Raw genomic sequence first — 20,811 nt, forward strand, 5'->3', positions numbered from 1 at the left:
ATCCATTTTTTTAAAGCAAACTTTTGTCACTGATTTTCTCTAAAGTCTCTTTGCCATTTTATATATTGAGTGTCTCACACTCACATGGATCAAAGAGAATCTCAAAATCACATCCATCAGGAACACAGTCATTGCTGCAGAAGGGTATCTGGGGTATTACCTATACTGATTCACCACACTGTTTTGGGGAAAGCTACACAATGCTATCTAAATAAAAAAGAAAACAAACTCACATTAGGGGAGGAAGGTGCATCTTCTATGCTTGCTAGAAAGATATTCCCCAAAGTGACTTGATGGCACTAAAACAGCAAAGTGGACTAGTGTAAGATGAAAAAGGACCCAGCTCTGGGCTTCCCTGGTGGCACAGTGGTTAAGAATCCACCTGCCAATGCAGGGGACACAGGTTCAAGCCCTGGTCCAGGAAGATCCCACATGCCGCAGAGCAACTAAACCTGTGTGCCACAACTACTGAGCCTGCACTCTAGAGCCCGTGAGCCACAACTACTGAGCCCATGTGCCACAACTACTGAAGCCCACACGCCTAGAGCCCGTGCTCTGCAACAAGAGAAGCCACTGCAATGAGAAGCCGACGCACCTCAACGAAGAGTAGCCCCTGCTCGCCCCAACTACAGAAAGCCTGTGCGCAGCAACGAAGACCCAACACAGCCAAAAATAAATTAAAATAAATTTTAAAAAAGAAAAAGAAAAAGGAAAAAAAAAAAAAAAAGAAAAAGAAAAAGGACCCAGCTCCCATCACAAATGCATAAACAATCAGAAGCAAATTGTCCATCCATTTATGAATTCCAAGTACAAATCACATTAAATTTGTCTGAGAGTACTGTGTACTTAGAACGCTAAAGATCCTTTAAGAAAAAACAAAGTAGTGTGTCTCAAGTCAATTCAAAAGAAAATAAGAAAACTGAAAGGCAATTGGAAATTGTGAAAGTTACATTCTAAGCTATTTATGAAATTAAAAAACTCTTCCTATGCTCTCCTTCAAACAAACATATGGGGCTTCCCTGCTGGCACAGTGGTTGGGAGCCCACCTGCTGATGCAGGGGACATGGGTTTGTGCCCCAGTCTGGGAGGATCCCACATGCCGCGGAGCGGCTGGGCCCGTGAGCCATGGCCGCTGAGCCTGCGCGTCTGGAGCCTGTGCTCCGCAACGGGAGAGGCCACAACAGTGAGAGGCCCGCGTAATGCCAAAAAAAACCCAAAAAAAACCAAAACATATGCCAATCCTACTGCAGAAGATAAAGGGAAGGAGAACTCAAACATGTGATTTAAAAGACAATTCTTTAATTTTTCACTCTAACAGAAAACAGATCACAGGCCCTGTCTATAGCCTTTCCCTCAGTGAAGAGGGAGAGAGAACCTACAGTCTAGACTTGCTGGTTGTCTTGTTTTGTTTAAAGACTTCTCTATGTGCAGAACCCCTGGCACTCTCCTCCCCACTAGAGACTTATGCTTTGTTCTGATGTACTCTCCTCCTTAGGAAAGTGCCACAAAACCACAGAAAATGCCCCTCGGCTAAAGCAGACATGAAATTTTTGATGAGCTCATTAAAGATTCATAATGAACAGACTATGGGCATGCCAGCACACACAGTGTGGTTTCCCAAGATAAGTGCATCTAAACACAAGGACGACAGTGCAGTTCCGGGCTTAATGCAGAAAACCAATGAGCTTGGGTTTTCTTCTGTATTTTGTTTTTATGTTTAGGTTTGATATACCATATAGTAGGTAACACCTAAATTTATTTTCAAAACTGAAGAAAAGGAGCGAGGAAGAAAAGTTATGTTCAATTTCATGTACAAAATGTTCCATCCTTAAGATATAACATCTCATACTTAGGGCTGAAATCCCAAGCGGGAAGGAGCTAGCAGAGGTCTCCCAGGGAGAGCAGTGCTCAGGGACCAAAATCCAGGTCCCCTGTCTCCCAGGCTGAGGCTCTCTCCACTTCATTATTTCCTTTCTCTCGTTCCTTAAGGTAGAGTTCCCCTGGTTTAGTAGTTTTCACATGAAAAACCAAGCCCTGATACGAATCTGCAATTCTGACCTGGCCCCTGTCCCGAGGCTGTTAAAGCTTAAACCTAGAGGAACTCAGGCCCACTTCCCTTGAGGATCTGACAGGTTTGCTTTGCTATTTTTTATAAATAAAATTTCACAGAGAAGCTGCCTCCTTTCTTCCTTCTGGAAATTTAAAACCAGTACTGTACCTGAACCTCCTCAAAAATAGTTGCTTGCTCCTGATTAGTTAATGTTGTCAGGTGCTTCTGGAGTTCTAGTTTGGTTTTGGAAGAATTCATTCCTATTAAGAGAAAAAAAAGAGACATGAGAACACTCTAGGTAACCGTTACGAGGTAGAGTTAACACTTTTCATGCTCACTCCCCCCTCTTACATGGCTTAATCACCTTCTTCAGGCTTCTGAGGTTTCATGGAAATTCTAATCAATAATGTCGGTCATGATGATGACCTTGACAACAAGCAACATTTTTTGACTGAGCCCGCACGTGGTAGGCACTGACTTAAACATCAGGCCTGTATCATTTCATTTAATACTCAGAACAATCTGGTAAAGAGGACTCGATTAGCCCCATTTTACAGTTAAGGAAACTGAGACCCAGAGAGCTCACTTAATTCCCAAAGACCCCATACTGGACTCTACGTCAGCTTTGTGTGGTTCCAAATTGCCTTTTTTCGCCACTACTCCATGTTAGAACACATCACACAACCAGAACATTGTCCGCAGAAAATGATAAATTCTCAGGGAGTATTTATATGTAAACTAGACAATCTCCCTTAAGGAAAAAGAACTACTGCCCCATTTGAAAACTGACCAACATTCTTCTCTTACAGGATAGGCTCTTTCACAAGAAAGTGATTTGTGTGGCTAACAACTTTCCCTTTACCACATGCTTAGTAACAGTCTTATGGCCACTTAAATAACATTACAAAGGATTCTGAGGGAAAGTCATTAAAATAAAGTTGCGGGCTTCCCTGGTGGCACAGTGGTTGAGAATCTGCCTGCCAATGCAGGGGACACGAGTTCATGCCCTGGTGTGGGAAGATCCCACATGCTGCGGAGCAACTGGACCCGTGAGCCATGGCCGCTGAGCCTGCGTGTCTGGAGCCTGTGCTCCGCAACAAGAAAGGCCACGACAGTGAGAGGCCCGCGCACCGCAATGAAGAGCGGCCCCCGCTCGCCGCAACTAGAGAAAGCCCTCGCACAGAAACAAAGACCCAACACAGCCAAAAATTAAAAATAAATAAATAAATTAATTAATTAAAATAAAGTTGCAATTTTAATGTCCATTAGAATCTGGTATTTCAGAAAGTTCCTACTCCACACATATATGGCTCAGACCCTGTTTTGCCTTTTCTTGGTGCCAGAGATAAATGCTACCTACCCATGATGAAAAGATTTGGGATGAAGGATTTGCTGACCTAACTATCGTGGAAAAAAAACCGCTGCTGGTTACTTTTATTCCAAGGGCAGTCCTGTCCCCATCCACATGCCACCCCATCTCCTCCTCCTGAGGGTGAGCCACTAGGCAGGGCCTTGGCCAAGTCTCTGGGCCAGATTTATCTACATTACTAGGATGGCCAGAGGGGGCAGCTCTGAAATCTAGAACAGGGACTTGGAAATCAGGCCTCTGTTTTACAGATGAGTTTTCTGAGGTCCGGAGAAGCCTGGTGACTGACAGGTCAGGAGGTCAATCAGCAGCCAAGCCTGCCCCAGCGCCAGTGCTCCTTGCTCGCCCACCCCGCCCCCTGCAGCAGAAAGCAGGGCCCTCACCCTCCTAACAGGTGGTGGTGAGGTCGCGGCCCCTACTCAAACCACTGCAGCTCCCATAAGTCCTTCCTCTTTCCACCACCGTTTTCTTTTTTTTTTGGGGGGGGGGGCAAGAAAACCCTAAGAGGCCACCATAAAAATAAAAGCCAATATTTCTTAAGTGATTGCTGTGCCACTTCATGCAACACTATATAAATAATCTCATCTGATCCTCAATATAATCCTTGGAGTGGGCACTATTTTTAGCAATCCCAAGGTCTACAGATGAAGAAACTGAGGCACAGTGAAGTCAAATGTCTTGCCCAAGGTTATCAGCTAAGGAAGGGACAAAGTCAGAATCTGACCCACATCTGTCTGCCCCCAGAAACCACCCTAGGACATTCAACTGCTCCTTTACCCAGGCAGTCAAGTCACCTGACGCCACTGCCTTCAACACTGAAGTGCACTGCTAAGTGAATAAGTCAGCCAGAGAAAGACAAGTACTGTATGTTTTCACTTATACGTGGAATCCAAAAAACAAACAAATATAACAAAACAGAAACAGACTTAACAAAGAACTAATGGTCGCAGAGGGGAGGGAAAGGGGGGAAGGGTGAAATAGGTGAAGGGGATTAAGATGTACCAGGGGATTAAACTACCAGTTATAAAATAAATAAGTCACAGGGATGTAATGTACAGCACAGGGAATACAGTCAATAATGTCATAATGATATTGTATGGTACATAAGAAATAAAAATACTGACTCACTATGTTATACATCTGAAACTAATAATATTGTAAGTGAACTATTCTTCAATCAGAAAAAAAAAGAGGTCAGTACAAGTGCAGAAAGGACAGATGAATTTTATCAGAGCACAGTTCAGGTACTCCTCAGGCAAGCTGTCAGGTCATATAAGCCAGGCAAACAGAGATGCCTTTACTGCACTAACTACTTACATGTTGAATCAAAACGGTGTTTAAAGTAATTTTTAAAGTAAAATTAGCACTCAGAAATCATTAAATAAAAATCCTCCCTGCATATGGATGTCAGTGACACAGTGCAAACAACCTCTCTTGGACACACTGTACTGCTTGATGAAACATTCACATGTGGAGAAAAACCCCAAGAAGAGTCAGACTAATTATATATACTTCTAACAATCTCAGGTGAAATCATACAGACTACTCTTCATATTCAGCAGGTCTGGAGAGATCCTTAGACAGTTCTATCCTTGTCTTCAGGGTGCCTCAATTCATTAGGTCCTTCCTGCCCCATCTCAAACCAGAGGTGGTCTTTGAGGTCCCAGCACCTGCTCTCCACAGGGCTTCTCACTACCTTCAGCCTGGGTGGCGGGGGGAGGGAGTTTCTGCAGCAAGAAGGCAGCACTCCCCACGTGATGCCAAAAGGTTTTAGAGGGGAGAAGCGAGGCAAGTGAGCCCGCCTTCACGCTGTCTGGTTGAAAAGGCTCTTATTAAAGGGAGCTCTGATGAATGCCTTTGCTTTGCTGAAGGCAAATTTACTTAGAGAGCAAAAGGAAACATCAGTAAAACTTTTTTTTTCTTTTTAGTGCAAGTATAATTCATTCCAAGAATTCCCAAAATGCTCCTCTAAACTTTAAAATAAGCAAAACACTATATAAATACTAGCAGTTGTACATAGTTCAAACACAGAATCAGCACAGCTGCACCCCTTACATGTTGTAAGTGTCCAACAGCACCCATACGTACAGTGTATTTATTCTATTTTACAGATTCCAGAGCATATTGACTATATCAACTTATTAAGAAAACAGTCTTGGGACTTCCCTGGTGGCACAGTGGTTAAGAATCCACCTGCCAATGCAGGGGACACGGGTTCGAGCCCTGATGTGAGAAGATCCCACAGGCCGCGGAGCAGCTAAGCCCGAGCGCCACAACTACTGAGCCTGCGCTCTAGAGCCTGCGAGCCACAGCTACTGAGCCCGCGTGCCACAACTACTGAAGCCCACGTGCCTAGAGCCCATGCTCTGCAACAAGAGAAGCCACCGCAATGAGAAGCCCTCACACTGCAACGAAGAGTAGCCCCTGCTCACCGCAAATAAAGCAAGCCCGCGCACAGCAACGAAGACCCAACGCAGCCAAAATAAATAAATAAATAAATAAATAAATTTTAAAAAACCAGTCTTTAAGTCTTTCTTTTTGTTGCCATGTCATTGGCCCTCTCCACAGTTTAGGGAGCTCCTGGCCAGATCATAACTTCCTATTAGAACTACTCCTATGGGAACATACAATGAACTTTAATAAATGACTTCATTCTACTTTTTAGGGATGCAATATAGCAAAAGGCAACCTTGAACTGTTCATAAAATAATCAGCATCTCCCCTACTAAGGATGGCTCTAATAATGTGCCATCTATACTTTAGAAATGCTTCCCATCGTGTAGGCAAAATATAACCCTCACTAGCCTTCTAATTGTGCTATTTATTGGATGTTTTTACATGAGCATAGCTTTCTGCTTTGCTTGGATTTTATCCAGTAAAAAGATATATGAAATGATAATTCCGAAACTATAGCAGCAAAATCCCCAGCACAATTAAACTTTTCAGCTATATTTTTCTGAAAGCTAAGCCAGACCAAAGAAAGATTTATGAAGTGGAACTCTGGAACCCTTCCAGTTCCTGCAGATCAGGATCTGCTTTATCTTCAAGGCCAAAGTCATTGTTGGCTTCTTAATAAGCTCATAAGAGACATTTCTGTCATCATTTACCTTATCTTGACAACCGCTAAGGAAAGGGTTAGTGATCCTCTTAGATGGGATCTCTTGTTAAAGCACACGTTTTCTTGTTCCCAAATATATTTTGTATAATGTCAGCAAAGAGTAACAACTAGGAAAACACGGGTGAAAATGGTAATCATTTTGATTCATTTTAAAGAGCACTGGAATGCCAGCAAATGAAACTTCAAAGACCTTAAGATGATGTCAATTTGTCTTTAAAAAGGGAAATGAGATACGACTTCAAACCCATCAGGATGGTTATCATCCCCAAACCCCAGAAACTAAGTTTGTTTATCCCTGAAATGTGCAAATAATCCCTTTTCCTCCCACAAAGTGGTGAGGATTAAGTGGATGATAATACATGTTAAAGAAAACACTTAGTACAGTGCCAGGCACATCTTAAGTATGCAAACCATAACATATACTGTGGTTTCTCCCTAAGCGAAATTTCTAGAAATCGTAGTCCATACTCGCAGCATCACTTCCTGTGCTCTTTCTCATAGGCTCCTCAACTGCAACCTACCTTACGGCTGGCTCCCTCCACTAAAACTGTTCCGGCAGAGGGTATCAGAGGGTATCAATGACCCTGTAATTGACTTATCCGGTGGAAATTCTTAGCTCTCTTGTTACGAGACCCCTCCATGGCACCTAAAGTGACTGACCACTCACACCATCTTGCTAACAGTGCAACTGGTCTTGTTCCCTGTGGTCCCCTTACTCCTCCACTGCCCTCAGAGCCCCTTGAGGGGAGACGGTCTAGGCACAGTGCCTGACATACAGAAGACATCCACCTATGAGCCCTGTAACTAACACAAGCCTCCACGGGGCAGAACCTTCCAACGAATTTGCCGAGGACCTTTAACTGCCCCCCACCCACCCTGCCACCCTCCCACCCACCCTGCCACCCTCCCACCCCGGCTCACCCTCAATCCGCTCACAGAGCTTGTGCAGGCCCTGCAGGGGGCAGCCCTCACACAGCTGGGCCGTCGCCTTCGCTGTCTGCTGCACAGCGGCCACTGTGAAAGCCTGCTTCAGGGTCATCATGATCTCATCCACCTGATCGAAGAGAGGAGACTATAGTCAGCAAAAAGTCCATTTAAAATGAGCTGGGCAGACGGGACTTCCCTGGCGGTGCAGTGGTTAAGAATCTGCCTGCCAATGCAGGGGACACAGGTTCGAGCCCTGGTCTGGGAAGATCCCACATTGCGCGGAGCAACTAAGCCCGTGCGCCACAACTACTGAGTCTGCGCTCTAGAGCCTGTGAGCCACAACTACTCAGCCCGCGAGCCACAACTACTGAAGCCCATGCGCCTAGAGCCCGTGCTCCGCAACAAGAGAAGTCACTGCAATGAGAAGCCCGCGCACTGCAACAAAGAGTAGCCCCCGCTCACCGCAACTAGAGAAAGCCCTTGAGCAGCAACAAAGACCCAGCACAGCCAAAAATAAATAAATAAATTTATTTTAAAAAAAAAAAAAAAGAGCTGGGCAGAGATTTCAGGACTCTGTGGAAAGACTTAATACTTTAAGATTCTTCTGGACTATTTATTAGTCACAGGTTAATGGATAATAATCATAATACCTGGTAGGATTACACATAGCCTAGAAACACTACAAATGCTCGCAGCTCTTCAAGGAGATAAGGTAAAAACTAGACGCAAATTAAATACTGAACGAAAACCAACTCTTCTGATCAAAAGTCCAAAATGACATTTGAAAAATGCTAAAGCAGAGGGTGCAAGTGAGCAGGCCTTTAAGAATGATGAAAATTGAAAACGCACATCCAATTAAATCTCGGGTATGTACTAGCTGGTTATCAAATAGTGACAAAAGAATAATTAAAACCAAATAATATGTCAGGGGTTTCCCTGGTGGAGCACTGATTAAGAATCTGCCTGCCAATGCAGCGGACACAGGTTCAAGCCCTGGTCTGGGAAGATCCCACGTGCCACGGAGCAACTAGGCCCGTGCACAACAACGACTGAGCCTGCGCGTCTGGAGCTCGTGCTCTGCAACAGGAGAGGCCACAACAGTGAGAGGCCCGCGCACCGCGATGAAGAGTGGCCCCCGCTCGCCGCGACTAGAGAAAGCCCTCACACAGAAACGAAGACCCAACACAGCCAAAAATAAATAAATAAATAAATAAATAAATAAATTTTTTCAAAAACTATGAATAGTATGTCAATGAGGCCATATAGCTTTGCTAAGTAAAGAAATAAGTGAGGTTGAAATCCCTTGTAAAGGAGACTTTAAGGTAAGAATGGCCCCTTCTCACTTACCAGAGCTTCATTTGTGCACTGAAACACATAACAGACGAAATGAAAGGCTCCACCTCCCAAAGACTCTCGGCAGATAAACCCAAAGTGGTCCACATGTCTAATACCCTGTTGAAGGCAGGGACAAGAACAAGGAATGGTGAGTTGTATCCAGAAAAGGCACCACTGCCAGACATGCAACTGAAGATTCACACAGCACAATTTTTAAGGACACTATAAAAGTATTATTTTCTCAGATATTTTAAATGTCTAAAAACATCTCTCAAATGTGAAGTTCTACTAAAATGTTACTCTGATTATCCCCACAATAAGAGAAGTAGAATCTGAAAACTGGAGTTTTTACTGCTCATTTTAGTAGTGAAAGGAAGTGGAGAAAAGCTGACACAAAAAAATGAGAATTCTTCTTCTTCAGTATCAAGGAATAAGCAGACAAGAGATTAACGTACAAACACACATGCACACACACGCAAACACATGCAGACACAAAGTTTAAAAGACTTAAAACATACGTACTACCAAAATAACAAATATGTAAATGCTGAAGTAAACTGGTAGGAAGAATGAGTCAAAAATTATACACACAAAAGAATAGAGACGCTTTTAAATGTAAGATATGAAGGCCAAAGTTCCACCATAGTTTCCTAAGAGCTCTTTTTAATAAATATTAATATGTACGCTTGTTTTGAAAGTATCAGCTAAGAGGCATCTTAATACAGATAAGACATCACCCATAAACATTAATATGCAGCATCTCCTGAAAGCACCAGCAGGCAGAGACATGGGTGCTGACAGCTTGAAGGGCAGGTGATCATGTAAACTTGTAAACTGTACCCTTTAGGAAATAATTAAACTATCAAATGAAAAAGCAGATATTTAATACTAACATTACAATAGAAATAGCAGCAAATCAAGATAAAACATCTATGGAGAATCTCACTTTCAGCGCAAGTATTTCCCAATAAACGGGCAATCAATGACATACCCTGGCATCTCCATCAACGTTCTCCAACACAAGTTAAGCATATGCTAGTGGTTACTCCTCAGGGGAATATGATTTGGAAAAAGTGGTTCCCTATTTGATCTTACTCAGGAATGTTCTTTATTTTCACCTTTTGGGGGAAAAAATTCCCTGCTGCATTCTTATGTAGATCACATTATAAATCAACAAACAATGAGACTTTCATTATAACTTATTAATTTTGAGAAAAGGGAAGCAAGAAAATAAGTCAGACTTTTTAAAAGTAGCCAAACTATAACTCATATTGGCTAGGAAGATTCTGAGTAAAATTGGCATAGCTCATTATAATTGATAGATTCTCCAAAATCTCTCTATGAAACACACCCAGGAGATTTGCAAGCAAGAACTCAAGTAGATGGGCTTCCCTGGTGGCGCAGTGGTTGAGAATCCGCCTGCCGATGCAGGAGACACGGGTTCGTGCCCTGGTCCGGGAAGATCCCACATGCCGCGGAGCAACTAAGCCCGTGAGCCATGGCCGCTGGGCCTGCGCGTCCGGAGCCTGTGCTCCGCAACGGGAGAGGCCACAACAGTGAGAGGCCCGCATACAGAAAAAAAAAAAAAAAAAAAAGAACTCAAGTAGATACTGTACTCTGAGGAAAACATCCTCAAAAGTAGTCACTATCTATTATATTTTAAGGAAGAAGAAATAATGATCTTGGTACCCCAAAAGTTATGAATTTTTAAACTAAAAATAAGTATCTATTTTAAAATATTATGTGTGTGAATGTATATATAAATATGCGCACACACACACACACAGACACACACACACACCTGGAAATCATGACTGTGGAACATTACTACCAATGCCTGAAAAAAAAGAAAAGGAGACCTATTTTCTCCAGTAGGTTATGGTTGCTAAAAGCAAAATTCTTAATTTCAAAATTATATTTATAGTTTGCCTTAATACACAAAAGGAAATGCAAGATCACAAAGCCAGTACTTAGAAAGCATACATCTTGTGACCGTAACCACTTCTGCTGAATGACAGTATAAGAATTCATTAAAAAATTAAATGGCAATTGAGCTGATAACCCATCTCCATTTACCTGAGAGCAAAAGGATATCTCCTTAAAATTTTTCTCCAACGCTATTTTTTTGGTGTCAGGACTGATGAGGTAAACTTCAGATTGACCAATCTTTAAAGACAAACAAAAAAAGATACTAGCTTTTTGTAAACACTGAATTCAGATTTATACACGAATTTTCTCATTTCATAACCTATGAAAATCAAGACTCAGTGGGTCAAGCTCCTATAGAATTCTGACCATCTCATGTAGAAAATCACTTCAAGGTCACAATCTATCCTACAGATTTCAGGTAGCACAGACAACCATCACCTACATCAGGCAGCAGTCTTGAGGTGAAAGGACCAAATATACAGAAGTTGGTAACTAAGCCTCAGGCTCCCACATCCCCCCTTTGTAAGGAAGAGAGGTTTCCCCATAAGTGAACCTCCCAGGAAACAGGAGCTTCTCTTTCAAGATTTCTAGAACACTTCCTAATGATTAGAAAAGTCATCTTAAATTACTGTTAAAACAATCTACCATTTGCTGAATGCATACTGTGTTAGGTATTCACTACTGTTTACCAGACCTTCTAAAAAAGCTAGAGCGTTAGCACAAATTAACACTGTCTTACAGACCCGGGTCGGCATAACAGAGCTCCATCACAGCAGGGGGCTGTGTTGCAATAACCACACTGTTAACCGTGCTGCAGCCCTCCCTCACCTTGCTGCTCCCTGAACCCAGCTGGCCACAATGAAACCTCTGCTCAGTGAAAATCACTTCCTCAAGAAAGTCTTCCCTGATTCCCCAGATGCCCTCACAGCATCCTTTACTTCTCCTTTACGGCATTTATCACAATTTTAGTGAGACAATTACCTGTACAATCAATTGCCAGTCTCTCATTGGAATCTAAATTCCACGTGGGCAGAGATCATGCCTGTCTTGTTCACTGCTGTATTTCTAACGTATTACACAGGACCCTGTATACAGCAGTCACGTAATAAGTACTTGAAAATAAATACAGAGCAGCTTTCCCAATGACACCAAGAGGTGTTTTGTTTTTTTTAAATATATATCACACATTACAGCACCAGACTGACTGCCAATGTAGCACTCTTTTCAGTATACTAGGTCAACCATGAAAAAAGGAAGAAATAAGCCCTCTGACACCCCATCTTGATCTTGAACCTGCATACATCCACACAGCCAGCTTCCTCACCCCTGGGCCATCCACTGCTCTGAATTAGGCACAGACGCAAGACATTACATTTAAGCTCATGTTGCTCTCTCTAGAATGTCAGTCAGCCTTAGGCCAAAAAAGAGACAGAGGAGGCCGAGGAACAATCCACTCCCTATATTGTCAGAGACCAGCTTGCTACTGGGCCAGCTGAGTCCCATCAGCTTAGACCCAGAGGACTCCCAGGGAGGGCAGCCTGACCAGAAGAGCAGAGATCAGCATGGAACCCAGGAGCGGCAACTGCCAGGGACAGCTTCCCTGCCCATGCCTTTCCTGGCATTTCGCTGTCAGTTTACCAAACTGTTTCTAGAAAAAAAGTGAGTAAGCAATTGGCTAAACTAATATTTCAGCTTGGGTATCAATTTCAAATATCATGTTATCCCCAAATCTAATTATCCAGATAACAAAGGGTAAGTATTTTACAAAATTAGTAAAAATAGTAAAGAAGGGGTATTTTCCAAAAAGATTCTGTTGAAATACATTATCCATACATATCCAGATGGAATACATATTCCATCTGTTGAAATTAATATCCATTTTAAAAATCTCCTTTGAGGGCCTCTTTTACGCATATTAACTCTTCTTTCCACACTGAAAAGGTGTCTTCACAACCATGGGGGAGGAGGATAAAAATCATAGAGGATATAAGGTAAGAGTCTCTTTATGTGACCCCCTGATGAATTCCAAAGGCTAATTAGGGACTAAATAAGGATTTTATCTTGAGAAAAGAATTATTCAGTATAAAGACATATGGATTCACACATAAATCCAAAAGAAATTCACAAAGAATCTTCGCTTGATAAAGCAGATTTTCTTTTAAACACACAGATCAGACTGGGGATGCGCATGAGGCTTTGATAATATTTTACCGTGAAGAGCATAGTTCGATTTTCCTCAATATCCGTCGGCTGCACAATATTGTGTCCACTAATCAGGTGGTTCTCGATGCCGTTTTCCTCAAAGGAGCTGAAAAAACTACTACTCCGCAGGCCTGTATCCTGAAACTCCTTCCTGAAGGCCAAGGAGCGCAGCCCGGGCTGGGAGAAGGACTTGCGCATCGGCCGCAGGCCCCGCTCCCGGTCCCCCGGCGGCTGCGGTGCAGCCCGGAGCTGAACGGAGGAGGAGGAGAAGCCACCGCCACTCACGTGGCTGAAGCCCTCGATGCACTCGTCGATCAGGGCGGGCGGGGCCTTCCTGTGCGCCACCGCCACGCGGCCGCAGAACAGCACCTCGAACTTCTTGGCGAACGTGTCATCGAACTCGGAAGGGCAGCGGAGCTCCTCCTGGCGGGCGATCTTCCCCGCCTGCCGGATGGAGCTGATGATCTCAGGCACCTGCCGGGCAAGGAAGGAGTGTTATTTGGAACCCGCAGTGGTTGGCGCACAGAGGGCCCGCATCCACAGGAGCCAACGCCATGCTCTCCCCATCAGCACACGGCATATTCCATCGCACCGGCCTGAAGGAGCATCCCACTGGGAATCTGGGACCAGGAGAGGGAAATGCGCAACTTACACAGAGACAGGAAGGGGAAAAGTATTTACTAAGCACCTCTTCCACACTGGTGCTATGCTAGAGGATTCAAGCACCCAACACCCTGCAAAGCTTAAGTAAGGAGCTCTCACGTGGCAAGTCAAACCCAGGCTGGTTGCCCCACTCCAAAGCCAAAGGTCTTCTCCGGGAAGCTGCCACCAAAACATGCAGTTATTCTAGATTTCATGGCAGTGCATCTTGGCAGTGCATCAAGTCTTCCAAAATAAGTGATGGGATGAGAACAAGACTGTAATTATCTTATACAACCTTTCTTCTAATCATAAACATCATTATTTTCTCTAATGACAACTAACAATTTATTCCTCAGTCTTATATTCCCCAATAGTTGAATCGTATTGACTACACAGCTAGGAGGTTTTAATCAAGGAGTAAGCAACCCATGACAGTATCATCATCAGGGCAACACACTGGGGCTTCTTTCCACTGAGCTTCTAAAGTCTTTGATTCCTAATGTAAAGTCATGATCAAGAGAATGAACAAAAGGGTCTCGTGTGCTACTGTCAGCACTACTGCTACACCCTCTCATCATTAGCTTCTGACAAGATCCCTCAAAGAAGCCACAGACCGAGATAAGTCCTCAACCGCATGAATAAGCATCTGTGCGATCATCTGGATGATGTACAGCCTCAGTACTAACACAAAACAGGCACAAATTCAATTTTCATAAGGAAGGGCCTAGTTTTTGTTATGCCCTAACACCCAAAGCCATTTTTTCCTTTTCTCTTTGTAAGAAAATCCAATTTAAGACCAAATACCCATAGGCCCAATGTCTTTTTAATGACATTATAGAGGGAAAAGAAAACCAAACCCCTTTTCAATTCAAGTCAAAGATCAATACATACAGTAAAGGAAGGTGGTTTTAGTGGATTTTAAGAAGCAAGCTTATATTCTGTGTTCATAACATAATCCCCAAAGACCCAACGATTCACAAAAAGACTTTTCTCCTTGTGATTTCGTACCAAGCACACCTTAAAGACAATCTCTGCCATACAGATTAAGATATATCCTTTCAAGATCTTTTATCATACACAAAGTCAGTTTTATCTTCAGAGATTTTATGTTTTAAAAAATTAATTCCTGAAGCATAAGACCTAAATGACACTAAGGAAGCCAGAATTTCAACGTCAAGCAACCATGTGCCCTGAGTATTTGCTTGAGCTGTAGCTCATTCCTCCACTGACAAATAATTACATATCCTGTAGAGGTCTAAAAATTGTTCATCAATGTAAAAGACAGGACAGAGAGAAGAAAGTAGAAAGTCTAGATTTCATTCACACCTTTGCCAACCAGTCACTACAGGAACTTGGCAAAAACAGCCTGCTTTTCTCTCTGGGGGAAAAAATTGCTTACAGGATTTTTCAGGTAAAAGTTGTTTCTGTAAGGGTAAAGAATAATGACTTTTTCAAAAAAAAAAAAAAAGAAAAACGATTTATGCAAGTAAAAACCTTACCGCTTTTCTGAGCAAGTGGGTAAAATTATTTTATTAGGAGCCATGTGAATCTTCCTAATTATTAACCCCACTCTGAACAGAAAATTCAAAGCTTACTCAGTCTTTTGAGCCTTTTTTTAAACAATAATTGACATTTCTATATGTTGGGTCTTCCACTGCATCTGAAGTGAGTAACGAATGGTGTCTTTCATTACATATCAAAGAGGAGAGAAAATGTGTGAAGTCACGTGAATATCTGGTGACTCAGTAATAAAAGGTACAAACACAAGTAAGACACAAACTAGAGAACTTGCTTGTTCCCACGCTTCACAGGGTCAGAAGAGGCTAAAAAGTACATCGTCCTTAGTCAGAGCTGAGCTGTGGTCATTTTTCCTACCACCAAACTCTCCTATCCTTTTATTAGAATCTTCGAAAGACACGCTTTAGTCAAAGACCAGTGCCTCTCCCTGCTCTAGCAGGTGCCTCTCCCTGCTCTAGTGAGCTGTGTGAATATGGGTATCAAGGAGATAACTGGAGTTTAAAAAAAAATCTCAGGGATCCTGACAAGAATATAACAATTTCAGAATATTTGAAGGCATATTGCCAAACACAGTTTCAACAATAACTTGTAAATAGTTAAAAATCGAACGTTTTTAAAACATTTCTCTAAGTCTTTCAAGTAGGAGACTAAATAAAAAGTGGGCTCCACATGTGCCTAAGTTTGTAAAACTTTGATAGTTTAGTTCCCTTAACCAGAACAGACCTGAGCACCGTTTTTTGAAAAATGAAGGCATATGACAAACCCACAGCTAACGTCATACTCAACAGTGAAAAGCTGAAAGCATTCACTCTAAGATCAGGAACAAGACAAGGATCTCTCGTCACTTTTATTCAACACAGTTTTGGAAGTCCTAGCCAAGCAATCAAAGAAAAAGAAATAAAGGAATCCAAATTGGAAAGGAAGAAGTAAAACTGTCACTGTTTGCAGATGACATGACACTATACATAGAAAATCCTAAAGATGCCACCAGAAAACTATAAGAGCTCATCAATGAATTCGGTAATGGTTCAGGATACAAAATTAATACACTGGGGACTTCCCTGGTGGCACAGTGGTTAAGAATCTGCCTGCCAATGCAGGGGACATGGGTTCGAGCCCTGGTCCGGGAAGATCCCACATGCCACGGAGCAACTAAGCCCATGTGCCACAACTACTGAGCCTGCTCTCTAGAGCCCACAAGCCGCAACTACTGAGCCCATGTGCCACAACTACTGAAGCCCACACGCCTAGAGCCCATGCTCCACAACAAGAGAAGCCACCACAATGAGAAGCCCGCACACCACAACTAAGAGTAGCCTCCGCTCGCCACAACTAGAGAAAGCCCACATGCAGCAACAAAAACCCAATTCAGCCAAAAATTAATTAATTAATTAAAGAAAATTAATACACAGAAATCTGCTGCATTTCTATACACTAACAACAAATTATCAGAAACAGAAATTAAGGAAACAATCTCATTTACCATTGCATCAAAAAGAATAAAATACCTAGGAATAGACATACCTAAGGAGGCAAAAGTCCTGTACTCCCAAAACTATTAAGATGCTGATGAAAGAAATTGAAGACAACACAGACAGATGGAAAGACATACCATGTTTTTGAATTGGAAGAATCAATATTGTTAAAATGACTACACTACCCAAGGCAATCTACAGATTCACTGCAATCCCTATCAAACTACCAATGGCATTTTTCACAGAACCAGGACAAATAATTTTAAAATGTATATGGAAGCACAAAAGACCCCGAATAGCCAAACTATCTTGAGAAAGAAGAACAGAGATGGAGGAATCACACTCCCTGACTTCAGATTATATTACAAAGCTACAGTAATCAAAACAGTTATGATTTTGTACTGACACAAAAACAGACATACAGATCAATAGAACAGGATAGAAAAACCAGAAATAAACCCATACACTAATGGTCAATTAATCTACAATATCTATGACAAAGGAGGCAAGAATATACAATAGAGAAAAGACAGTTTCTTCAATAAGTGGTGCTGGGAAAACTGTATAGTTACATGTGAAAGAATGAAATCAGAACATTCTCTAACACATATACAAAAATAAACTAAGAATGTCTTAAAGACCTAAATGTAAGAATGGATACTATAAAACTCCTAGAGGAAAACATAGGCAGAACACTCTTTGACATAAATTGAAGCAATATTTTTTTGGATCCATCTCCTGAAGGGAATAAAAGTGAAGACAAACAAATGGGACCTAATTACGCTTAAAAGCTTTTGCACAACAAAGGACACCACTGACAAAACAAAGTCTAGTAGATGGGAGAAAATATTTGCAAATGATATGACCGATAAGGGATTAATATCTAACATATACAAACAGCTCATACAACTTAACATCAAAAAAAACCACCCAATTTTTAAAATGGGCAGAATAGACATTTTTCCAAAGAAGAAAAGCAGATGGCCAACAGGCACAGGAGAAGATGCTTGCTCAACATCACTAATCATCAAGGAAATGCAAATCAAAACCACAATGATCTCACACCTGTCACAGAACGGCTATCATCAAAAAGAACACCAATAACAAATGTTGGCAAGGATGTGGGGAAAAGCGAACCCTCGTACACCATTGGTAAGAATGTAAATTTGTGCAGTCACTGTGGAAAACAGTATGGAGGTTTCTCAAAAAGCTAAAAATAGAACTACCATATGACCCAGCAATTCCACTACTGGGTATACATCTGAGAAAAACAAAAATGAATTTGAAGAGATACATGCACCCCAATGTTCACAGCAGCATTATTTACAATTGCTAAGACATGGAAAAAACCTAACTGTCCATCAACATATGAATGGATAAATTATAGGTGGTGTACATATATACAATGGAATACTACTCAGCCATAAAAAAGAATGAAAGTTTACCATCTGCAGCAACGTGGATGGATTTGGAGGGCATTATGCTAAGTGAAATAAGTCAGAGAAAATCACTTATATGTGTATGATATCACTTACATGTGAAGTCTAAAAAATACAACAAATTAGTGAATATAACAAGAAAGAAGCAGACTTACAGATATAGAGAACTAGTGGTTACCAGTGGGGAGAGGAGCAACATAAGGGTAGGGGAGCGGGAGGTACAAACTACTGGGTATAAGATAGATTCAAGGAGGTATTCTGGAACAAAGGGAATATAGTCAATATCCTGTAGTAACTGTAAGCGGAAAGTAACCTTTAAAAATTGTATAAAAAATTGTTTTAAAAAGGAGAATGAAGGCATACTGTCCACTTGTGACAAAATCCTGAATTCTCTATTCTTTTTTTTTATATAAATTTTTTAATTTTATTTTTGGCTGCGTTGGGTCTTCATTGCTGCGCATGGGCTTTTCTCTGGTTGCGAGAGGGGGCTGGTCTTTGTTGCGGTACACAGGCTTCTCATGGTGGTGGCTTCTCTTGTTGCGGAGCCCGGGCTCTAGGCACGTAGGCTTCAGTAGTTGTGGCACGCAGCCTCAGCAGTTGCGGTGCACGCGCTCTAGAGCACAGGCTCAGCAGTTGTGGCACACGGGCTTAGCTGCTCCATGATATGTGGGATCTTCTGGACCAGCGATCGAACCCGTGTCCCCTGCATTGGCAGGCGGATTCTTAACCACTGTGCCACAGGGAAGCCCCTGAATTCTCTATTCTTTACAACTCTGTCCTAAACTCACCTACACTGTTGCTTGTTACATAAGGGAACTAGGCCACTTACTTCATTTTCTTTTCAAACGTTGTCCTTGGTATGACTGGATGCCAGAAGGTAGGGATTCGTAAGTGTGAGATGAACGCAAGGTAGCCCTCTGCCTTGGAAGGGAGTGGGGCCTGGAGGGAAGTTTGGTTAGAATTCTTTACAGTAACAGAGATGGGGTTTGCTGGGAACCTGAACTAAGCAGCAAGCACTGAAGACAGAGAGAAAGGCTGCGTGAAAGATTCTGGAAGACAGACCCACAAGACTTGGTGATTACCCAGACGGGGCAATGAGGGTGTGGAAGACTGCATGGGACTCATGGCGCTCTGGCTTAGACTTCTTCAGTAGGGAATACAGAAGCGGCAGGCTTGAGGAGAGATTACAATGAGCTCTGCTCCTGTCCACGCTGAGTATGACCAGGAGGACTTGAAAGTAAAGGCATCTAGTGGGCAGCTGCACAAGCCAGCCTGGACTCCAAGACAGGAGATCTAGACCGGACATCACCAGCACATATATATACACAGACCAGAGGTGGCTGATGCCTTGAGAACAGAAAAAGGGAAAGTAAAGGAAGAGGGCAAAGATGAGATGTTTAGGATACACCAACATTTCAGGTATAAAGAAACTGAGGAGTCACAGTCAGAGAAGCAGGAGGACAGGCAGGCAGGCAAGGATGATGCCAGAGATGGCAAAGGAAACAAGCACTCCTTCTTCTAGAAAGGGAGAGGAGGGGGCTGAAAATAAACGAAGGGCTGAGACAGGTCTGCTGAAGTTGGCAGCTTACAGACAGACATATATAAAATAAAGAGGGGATGCCCACACTGACCGTCCAAAGTAAGCAAGCCACTGAAAAATGTCTCAAGGTGACACTTTAGTCTATGAGAACATATACTTCAAGTTACAATATTTACTGAAAATATACAGACACTTTCACGGCAAATAGGCTGAGGTCAGTGGAGTTTATTCCCACGATATGATCTGAGTACTTTTAAAAAAATCTTTGTTTAGTTTAGTCACAGCAATAATATCTACGTCATTTCTGATTGCAGATAAGCAGATAAAGTAAATCAACTAACTGCAGCAAAAACAAGAATCTGAAAAGCATTTTGCTGAGATAAATTCAATGAAGGTTTGAGATTTGGTTTTCTTTCAATAACAGGAATCACAACAAAAATGTAAATTGAGGGGGCTTCCCTGGTGGTGCAGTGGTTGACAGTCCGCCTGCCGATGCAGGGGACACAGGTTTGTGCCCCGGTCTGGGAAGATCCCACATGCCGCGGAGCGGCTGGGCCCGTGAGCCATGGCCGCTGAGCCTCCGCGTCCGGAGCCTGTGCTCCATAACGGGAGAGGCCACAGCAGTGAGAGGCCCGTGTACTGAAAAACAAAACAAAAAAAAAAGTAAATTGAAATGAATCTCCAATAATGAAGAAAAAGGCCCTCTTTTAGACATATAAAAATTTACTAAACTGCTCTTCTGTCAACCTATTTGAATTTATACAAAAGGTCAATTTTAAAGCAAGTCTGCACTTATTTCACAGCCAAAACAAGTTTCTTTTGAATTCACATACTAACAAATACACAGTACAGCATGAAGTTTCTGTAGCAGGCTTGAGTGAATATTGTTGTATAAGTAGCCAGAAAATGATACCCTAAGAGAATTAGAAATTTTCATTTCTGTAAATAAAGTCCTTATTTAAACCTGTGGGTCAAGTTTCTTTTTAAGGATTTGAGGATTTTAAAGGATTATAAACACACGGCAAGTTAATTTTATTCACAAGGACTTAGGAAAGAGCTCCTGAGACAGTATTTAGAACAAAAAGCCATTTTACTGTACGTTTACAGTTTTGTTTTTCTGACAACTAGTAACAAATAAAATATTAAATGAATCTAAAGCAGCCCATATTTACATTTAGAACTCTAGCATTTCCTCCTGTTATTTAAGATTAAAGCATTCCAAAATTGCAAAAACATGGCAGGCCACACTGTGTTTTGTCCGTTGGATTAA

At 42.2% G+C, this 20,811-nt stretch overlaps 1 protein-coding gene across 16 annotated transcripts in view; it reads right to left on the bottom strand.

Annotated features, from left to right (window-relative positions):
- The window catches only part of TBC1D1 (TBC1 domain family member 1), a 229,084-nt gene that overhangs the window by 93,919 nt on the left and 114,354 nt on the right, over positions 1–20,811 (bottom strand). For 10 of the 16 annotated variants that reach the window (XM_059067613.2, XM_067036291.1, XM_059067605.2 and 7 more), the window contains 5 exons: positions 12,937–13,401; positions 10,873–10,962; positions 8,809–8,913; positions 7,456–7,588; positions 2,219–2,310 (listed from right to left, as the gene is read on the bottom strand). In XM_059067613.2, the coding sequence (XP_058923596.1) occupies positions 2,219–2,310; positions 7,456–7,588; positions 8,809–8,913; positions 10,873–10,962; positions 12,937–13,401 (885 nt within the window). Of the gene's footprint in view, positions 1–2,218; positions 2,311–7,455; positions 7,589–8,808; positions 8,914–10,597; positions 10,634–10,872; positions 10,963–12,936; positions 13,402–20,811 lie in introns of all 16 variants that reach the window. The other 6 variants (XM_067036295.1, XM_067036290.1, XM_059067612.2 and 3 more) reach the window with 1 other exon arrangement.

This window comes from Kogia breviceps, chromosome 6, assembly GCF_026419965.1.
Source record: "Kogia breviceps isolate mKogBre1 chromosome 6, mKogBre1 haplotype 1, whole genome shotgun sequence".
In the NCBI taxonomy this organism is placed as follows: Eukaryota; Metazoa; Chordata; class Mammalia; order Artiodactyla; family Physeteridae; genus Kogia; species Kogia breviceps.